Genomic DNA, 9,185 nt, shown 5'->3' on the forward strand with positions numbered 1-9,185 from the left:
ATTACCCAAACCACCCTCTAACGTCGCTTTATTTACTTGAATTGATATGGGAGCTATTAAATATATTTAATACAATATATTCAAACAGTTTTGAACATTTTAATTATTTAATTTGCCAAGCGATCGTGTCATTCCATTACAGAAGAGTCGCTCTTCATTCCATTACAGGACGGTATGACCCAAACCACCCTCTAACGTCGCTCTATTTACTTGATTTGATATGGGAGCTATTAAATATAAATAATTGAATCAGTAAATGAAGAATGTATGAATGAACGAATGAATCCGCTTCTGTATTAATTATTTTAATAGGATCTTGTGAGTGCAGATCTCCTGGACATGAAATTGAGCTGGGACGAATATATTGAGAATATGAGAAAACCAGGTGTATGGGGTGATCAAATTGTGCTTACAGTTGTTGCAATAATGACAAACACTGTAATTAAGCTAGTTTCACCGACTTTTACAAGAGTGATCCGTCCACCTGAATCGGGTACTGACACTATGTATTTAGGGTATATACCTCATTTACATTTTTTGTCTGTTAATCATGTTGCAGGCAAGTATAAAACTGTTAATTAACATTCCAGTTACTATATGCTGACGTTACAAATTAGATGAGAACTCGCAAAAATAAAATATAGGCATGGTCAATTTTGTAACTCGATGTTTTCGTAACTCGATATTAATAATTCGAAAATTCAGCATCTCATACAAAACGCTGTGAAATCTCGGTATGCAAATCGTTATGTGTTTTCTCCACTTCGTAAGGATTTCACATTTTTGACTCCTATGTGCGAAGCACAAAATGGGAGTCTTTGCAGTTAGTGTGTCTGTCTGTATGTATGTGTGTGTGTGTGTGTGTGTGTGTGTGTATGTGTGTATGTGTGTCCGACTGTTCCACTGCTATCTCAAGAACCATACATCGGTTTTTGATGAAACTTGGTGCATAGATGCTCTGGGCCAATGCGCAGATTTGATTAGGTTTTGGTAAAAATCCATGCTTGTTAATTACCTAATTTTCATGATAATTAGCTAATTTTTAGCTGTTCTATGACTGTTCCACTGATATCTAAAGAACCACTCATTGGATTTTGATGAAACTTGGTACATAGATGCTCTGAACATATGCGCAGATTTGATTAGTTTTTGGTAAAAATCCGTGCATATTAATTACCTAATTTGCATGATAATTAGCTATTTTTTAGTGGTTCCATGACTGTTCCACTGATATCTAAACAACCACTCATTGGATTTTGATGAAACTTGGTACATAGATGCTCTGAACTAATGCTAGGTTTTGATTAGTTTTTGGGTAATAATCCGTGGATACTAATTACCTAATTTGCATAATGATTAGTCAATTTTCGGTTTTTCCACTGATATATCAAGTACTAATCATCACATTTCAATGAAACTTGGTACATAGATGTCATATGACACTGCACAGACCTGATAGTTTTTATGGTAATATCAGTACATATAATTACCTAATTTGCATAATTAATTAATTTTCAGCTTTTGATATAAGTAGTGAGCATCACATTTCAATGAAACTTGGTACTTACATACTCAAGGACTATGCAGAAATTGATTGTTTCGGATAAATATTTGTGTATATTAATCACCTAATTTGCATAATTAGTTAATTTTCAGCTTTTCCACGGGTATCTCAAGTACTAATCATCGCATTTCAATGAAACTTGGTACATAGATCCTTTAGGACTATGCAGAGACCTGATTAGTTTCAGGGTAAATAATTGTGAATACTAATTACCTAATTTGCATAATTAATTTTCAGCTTTTCTACTGATATCTAAAGTACTAATCATCATATTTCAATGAATTTTACAATCAAATCTGTTCATGTTAATTTTCTGATTTGCATAATTAGTTTTCAGCTAAGTAATTTCAAATTATATTTAATGTGTCTCCAATACTCTCAGCACATGGGAGTTCTTTCTAAGCTTTCTTTGATTTAATAATATGTGGTAAAAATAACTTCTATTGTTGATTATGTATTGACAGATGTACCTACAGACGATTTTAAAGTCGTTGACCAAGAAGGAAATCTTAAATATAACCTCAGACAAGACTATAGTCAGGTAATCAATAGTTACTAAAATTGTGTCTTTTGTTTTCTCATCATGAATTGAAAACACTGTTACTTATTGAATATCTCTTGTTTTTTCTATGCTTAGAATGTGCAACATAAGAACGATTATTTGGAGACTGATAGGTAGGACTTGACTGGGTGTTTTACATGAATTTACCTTTCAAAATTTTCGATTTTAACAATTCGCTCAAACAATGATTAAAATCATGCGCCAATCTATGTAAAATTAAAACAATTATTAGTTTGTAGTTTAATATTTATATATATAGTTGCAATTGTTGGTTTGTGAAACATATATCTAGTATATAGTACTATCGTAACATTCATTATCGTGAACTATTATCGTCAACTATATAGCTTGACTGACTATTTTAGTTGTTTACATTTGTCTAGTACCGAAGTTCTTGTTGGAACGGAGGGACATAACCAGTATATTACTACGAATGAGTCACCCACAGGTATGTCACATGTTTTAGGAGGCAGGTATTTGGGTGTTTGGAGGATTGATCGATGTGGACGAGTTAATGGTTTTTGTTCACTTACTAGGAGTAAGAACTTGTAAAAGCAGGGTGGTTGTTTTTGGTTTGGTGAATAGATTGGGTGATCGGGTGGGTGGTTCAATGATTGGCTTTGTGTATATTTAGGCGTCATATAATTGCATGTAGTAGACCAGGCAGCCTTTTGATATTGTATTTTCAATTCTATATTAAGTACATGTCTCCAATACCACCAGAACGCGGGAATTCTGTTAAAAGTTCCTTGATTTTGTTTGATAGTGAAGGTCAATATTTATTAAGTTCTTAACTGTTATTTTTACTATCTACAGAAGATATTAATCTTAATACCGAGATGTGTGAAATTATTGACAATGGACTGTTAACTTCTGATGTGAGTATATGGCAAGTCTTTGACTACTTCCCTAATTGCTCAGATGATTTGAATGCTATTTGATAACTATTTTACGATGGAGTCGTTCATTTGTTGGCGCATTTTGTTGCCAAATAATGATTCAACGGGGTAATCTCATAATTCGATTGATAATAATTTATTTTATCATTATCTTGTCCAGTTTATTAATATTAAAATTGTCTAAGTGTGATAATAGTGTAATGGAACATTAGAACATAGCACTGTAAATGTAATTCCTATTTTAAATTGTTTTGTTACAGATAATAAACATGTATTGCCAGCTTCTGTTTAAATCGTTGTCAATGGAGGTGAGATTAATTTATACAATGATAAGCTATTTACCTCTAAAAACTGACACATGTACCAGATGATTGTGAAGTTCTATGTGAACAGCGTTTTCTAATAAGTCTTATATACAAATACAACTTGGATGGATCATGTGATTATTACATTGAATTCAGTATTAATTAAAACATAAGTGCTCCAGTAATTTAGTTTTATAAATCATTAATCTTGCTATATTTCTGAATTGGTATTCTTACTATCACTGATATAAATATTGATTGAAATAAATACCATTACAATATTTGTCGCAAGGTTAGCCATGTGCGAAAAATAGTTCTTACAGTCTCCTTCACATGTATCACCACTAGTTTATTATCATTGAATACCCTAGTGTCTTTTATTTACAGAACCGTAGCAGCGATCTGGGTATTGCATCTACATTCATGATACCAGCTGTCGAAAAGGGAGGAAACTACAGGCCATTCATTACAAAGGTAATACATTATGGCCCATATTCCGGAGCTACCCAATTGTTAATGTATGGCAACTATAGTTGCCGATCATTATTTCTTTCATAAATATTGTGTTGTCGTGGCAGTATATATAGCTTATTAGTTATATTCGTTTTATATATATCTGTCTTACCAGGAAACATGAAACATTTGAAGCATTAACTGCTACAAAGCATAGCATTGTAGCTACTCTCACTGAGGGGGTGATTCATTACAAGAAAGTACAACCCATACCCCCCTCCATACCACTCGGAACACCTAATTACTAATATTATATTCAAAAAGGAACGTAGAGACGATAAAATACATGTAAAATATAAACAAATAACTTACACATTAATGACAATATGAAAAAGGTGTTCTCGTCTGTTCAATTCAGAAATCATCTCTATGGCACCTTAAATTGCTGTATATACCTATGCATATCCCAACTGCAGGTCATTGGATATTGGTTGTAAGTATGAATACATTTTGAATGTTTGTTGTCAGTGTTCAAACTTCCTGAACATTGGCTGCAATTATGCAATTATTGCTTAATGCACCTACAAAATGATTGTATATAAGCGTTGCCGGCGACAACGTGATAGCTATGAAAAACAAATGTGATCCTCTTTTAAAAAGTATTATATGAGACAATATTTTTTTTCTGTGACGTGTTTTAATTGGTAACATTTCACTCAATCAGTAGGACAATATTATTTATGTTTTTAGTTAAATAATATATTCACAAGAACTGCCATATCAGAAAGCAATAATTTATGATAGCTAGTACATTTTCAGCAGTCAAACCACTAAACGGCTGATTGTTTTTTAACATTTTTGCAGCGGATTGATGTTCAGCAGCATAACGTATTCATATATGACTCGCTTCCTTGCAAAGAATATGCTTATATAGAAAATTCCCTCAGGTAAGGTCGAAACAAGTTATAAGAATTTGTCTGTTTAATCATGATTTAAGTCAGTGATAATCTTTGCATGTAATATAATTTATAGTTTGAAACCAGTATTTGTTGAAATTATAATCAAGGGGAGTATGTCGATTTCTACTTTCCTTTAATTTACTGCAGCCGAGGAAGATTTTATCTCGTTATAACGTCTCGGCAACACTTTCTTAGTTTTTAATCATCTAATCTATATTTTTGCAGGAAATTCATATCGGAAGAATCAAAAACTAAAATAATGACTCGAGAAAAAAAGCAAATGGAAATTTACTTATATTACGGTAATAACATTTTTGACTCCCATGGGAGTCTTTGCAATTTCCATGTATGTGTGTGTGTGTGTCTGTCCGTTCCAATGGTATCTCAAGAACCGTATGTTGGTTTTTAATGAAACTTGGTGCATAGATGCTCTGGACTAATGCGCAGATTTGATAAGGTTTTGGTTGAAATTCATACATATTAATTACCTGATTTGCATGATAATTAGCTAATTTTTAGCTGTCCCTTGACTGTTCCACTAATATCTAAAGAGCCATTCATTAGATATTGATGAAACTTGGCACATAGATGCTGTGCACATAATTAACCTGATTTGCATACTGATTAGTCAATTTTTGGCTTTTCCAATGATATCTCAGGTACTAATCATCACATTTCAATGAAACTTGCATAGATACATAGGACGATGCACAGACGGATGTGTGAAATATTAATTACCTAATTTGCACAATTAATCAATTTTCAGATTTTGATATGTTAAGTACTAATACTTAAAACAATACACAATACACAGACCCGCTCAGTTTTGAGTTAATAATAATTACCTAATTTGCATAATAATTTACGTTTTCGCTTACCGCTATTTTAGTTATGAATAATCATCACATTATAATGAAACTTTGTACATGTACACCAGAAAAGATATACAGACCTAAATCTATGTATGATAATTGCTTAATTTGTATAATAATTCATTTGGTTCATTGAGGTAATCCACGGACGTGATTAGTGTCATGTTGATAAACATGCATATTGATTATCTATTATTAGCCCATTTCTGATATCTAAAAAAATCAGATTTAAATTTAATTCATCACAGAGGTGCTTAGGAACTAATTAGACTAAAAACAATGGATGATAAATAAAATGTATTTTCTGTATGTATTATAAATTTTGATAGTATGAATCACATTCGTTTCATGTTTCATGAATCTCAAATAGCAGACACAAATTATTTGCCAAGCTACTTGTTTGAAAAGCAAATTTTAAATTTTGAATTAATTTTGATAATCTCACAACACGTTCTTTCTAAGATTTCTTTGATTATGATTTGTATTCAGTGTATTGATTAAATGTAATTGTAGTACAAATATAAACTTGCATTGTTGTAATTGCCTTTTCCTAATCACATTTTATTTATTAGGGATTACCCTGCCAGGTCAATAATAAAGATTGTGGCGTGTTTGTTTTGAAGGTAAGTTGTAATAACGTGCACTGGCGCATACACTATGTCAAATCAATCAATTATAATATAGTACCAATCATACTTACTTACATTCTGCCAAACGTGTATACACATGTAAATATCATTTAATTGTGTAAATTGTGAATATTATAATGTGCCCACTACACTGCAATTCCGACATACTTCCAGAAAAGCGTAATATGGTTTTCTATTAAAAAAAGAAAATGGTTTATTTGCAAATGTCTCAAAAGGACAAAATATGGTGATTGCAATCTCCAACAGGCTAAACATAAATGTGTGTGTTTCAATATCACATCTCTGTATACGATTCTAGCCTTAAGTCCCCACTAGAGCTCATGTAATTAAACGAAACACGACAATTAATCATCCACATCCAAGGATGATTGCCCTAATTTTTATTTGATTATCAGTTGATATTATACTTAAAAAGTACCACATATTGAACTGTTCCTCCTTTAGAATATATAATACTTTCAATGTTTGTTAATTGAACATTGTATTTACATTATATTGTACCTTATTACAATATCTATGTGTGTTTTGGTTATGTAGTACCTGAAATGTTGTCTCCTTGGTGAGGATATCATGTTTAAAGTGAGTAAATCGGAATATTTTGTAGCATTTTCCAGGTTACCTTCTTGTATTTTTATTAACATAACACCATATATTCTTTTATCATTGTTGCGAATTTTCCGAGACATGGAGATGATTAACATTCTAGAATTTGAATAAAAACAATATTTTTTGTAGGTCAAATCAACGCTTTTAAGAGAAGAGGTGAAAACAGACTTGTTGCAATGGTATGTATATTGCAAGACTACAATATTTTGGATTATGAACGATTATTAACTTTCATTTTTCGTGTCAATAATGTCAAAACATTGCTGGTCTCAAAAGATAATTTGAAAACATAATGATACAGCGTTTGAGTTGATATAAACATAACAAGTATTGACATTACCAGAAACGAACCGTTAAACAGTGTAAACAACATGAACATTAGTGTCCCATGTTAAAGTTGTGCAGTCTCGGGATTGTGGTGCCACAGTTTAAACTCCATATATTTTGCAATAATGTATTTAAACATTGAACCACAATTAACTACTATCTATCCAGTCTTGCTTTCAATACTTAATCCTAACCGGAACTTTTTCTAACATTCTTTTCACTTGAATTTATCGTAAATGATATGTTATCCCATTTTGTATGATCAATAGAATATATCTCTATGACCCTTAGATGCATATCATAGGTTTGGGGTTTTGTATATATCTTATCAGTGACATTGTTTCTGCCAAGATCAGGCTTAGAATTCAAACTGATTTTATCACTTCTTATGGTGATATATCATAATATATATATTTAATAAATAATTTATTGACAGGAAACAAGTACTGGAAGTTGGGGAAGTTGAAGATTCTGGTTAATATCAACATTTTCAAATCTTTCATATTGAATAATTACATTTTGGGTCTTTGTTAATTGTCATGTGTTAAAAATACGTCTGCCGTTTTAGGTCAACATTATTTAATATAATACCTGGCTAATAAGCCATGAAACGTATGCTATTTCGATTATATAACTGAAATGTAATGATATATCAATGGTTTGTTGCGTTTGTTTGCAGATTGTAGTTCATCAATAGAGATGGAAAATCTTGATAATGACAAAATAACTGGAGAAATTACAGAAAATCAGGTAAAACACACAAAATAATACTACGTAAAGTCTTTGTGTATGACTAAAATTATTTATGTTTTTGTAACGTGTAAAGTCTTGTAAGTTCTTCTTTTATATCTATGTAAGAACCCAGCAACAGAGCGTTATTTGGTTTTCATTTGTAATTTGCATAACTAATATAAATATTCAAATCAACCTTCTGACAATGATCTAATGTTCGATACTTTGCATTTGTTTACAATATAGTACCAAGAAATGTTACACCTCACAGATGGTATAATAACGTGTAGTGGAGATTGTATTGGCCATTTAAATCGACACGTCATGTTTGTGGCAGACTACAACAACAATTATTGTGGAAGAACTACCCATGTGAGACATGGGTATGGCAATGAATACGTGTCAGATAAGGTAAGTTTATTTGATTATTTATGGGTATCATTAAATTGTCTTGTGGAAATTCAATATTCCTTTATAATAAAGAGATCACGATAAAGTTAAATTTGTTGTTTTCACATCTCACATTGTATATTTATTTGTATAACCACTTCCCACACCACTAACTGTCCTATAATCATCCTCATACATTTCATAGGTCCATGAACAAATCAAAGAACGAATGATAAAAGAACACCTGGTGAAGAAATAAATGTCCAAAAGGTTAACACTTATTACAAAATTGTTATTTTGCAAACACACTTATTGAATGGAGTGAAATTGTTGTCTCTTCAATCTGTGGCGTCAATGTTTCCCAGTGTATATAATATGTAAGTGGTCATATATATGCCGTTCGCATAATTACAGGTAAACGAACACAAGATCCGAACTCGCAATTTAATTAAAAACTTAACTAAATTTTGCTAGTACTATGATTGAAATTTGACAGTTGTAGCATGAATGCTCATGTAAATTTGTTTTCTCTGTATGCTTGTATCATTTATCGTAGTGTATATGTGTTGATTGTTTAGACTTGAATAGATTCGTTCACTCTTATAAATTTCAATACGAATTTAAATATGAAGTGGTCGTAACAGTGTTTCTATATGGTATTTCTTAAATTAATTGTCTTTTAATTGTAGTATATTTGAAACAAGTACGAATATGCTATGTACAACAAGCAAAAAAGTGTATATGAAGAGAGAAGCATTGAATTCTCCTATGTTGTAAGTTAACTTTGCTTTATTCAAACAAATCATAATTTCGCGATCATGGGAGATTGTCATTTACACAACTTTTTATGATTTAAGACAATACAT

The 9,185-nt window shown here is 31.4% G+C and overlaps 1 protein-coding gene across 3 annotated transcripts; it reads left to right on the plus strand.

The window, feature by feature from the left end:
- Positions 1 to 316: 316 nt before the first annotated feature.
- On the plus strand, positions 317 to 8,254 carry LOC146738014 (uncharacterized). 3 transcript variants are annotated; one of them, XM_085504785.1, is made up of 15 exons: positions 317 to 559; positions 2,029 to 2,105; positions 2,202 to 2,239; positions 2,510 to 2,574; positions 2,943 to 3,004; positions 3,286 to 3,333; positions 3,718 to 3,804; positions 4,202 to 4,276; positions 4,648 to 4,730; positions 4,968 to 5,044; positions 6,187 to 6,237; positions 6,802 to 6,843; positions 7,000 to 7,049; positions 7,634 to 7,947; positions 8,176 to 8,254. In XM_085504785.1, the coding sequence occupies exons 1-11, from the start codon at positions 340 to 342 to the stop codon at positions 6,207 to 6,209; spliced, it is 855 nt and encodes a 284-aa protein (XP_085360911.1). In that variant the 5' UTR covers positions 317 to 339; the 3' UTR covers positions 6,210 to 6,237; positions 6,802 to 6,843; positions 7,000 to 7,049; positions 7,634 to 7,947; positions 8,176 to 8,254. The 3 variants fall into 3 exon arrangements, with proteins under 3 accessions (XP_085360911.1, XP_085360912.1, XP_085360910.1); XM_085504786.1 differs by having other exon boundaries at positions 7,877 to 7,947; positions 8,176 to 8,209; XM_085504784.1 differs by having other exon boundaries at positions 7,000 to 7,947.
- Positions 8,255 to 9,185: the final 931 nt, after the last annotated feature.

This window comes from Saccoglossus kowalevskii, chromosome 10 (genome assembly GCF_978046115.1).
Source record: "Saccoglossus kowalevskii chromosome 10, keSacKowa6.1, whole genome shotgun sequence".
In the NCBI taxonomy this organism is placed as follows: domain Eukaryota; kingdom Metazoa; phylum Hemichordata; class Enteropneusta; family Harrimaniidae; genus Saccoglossus; species Saccoglossus kowalevskii.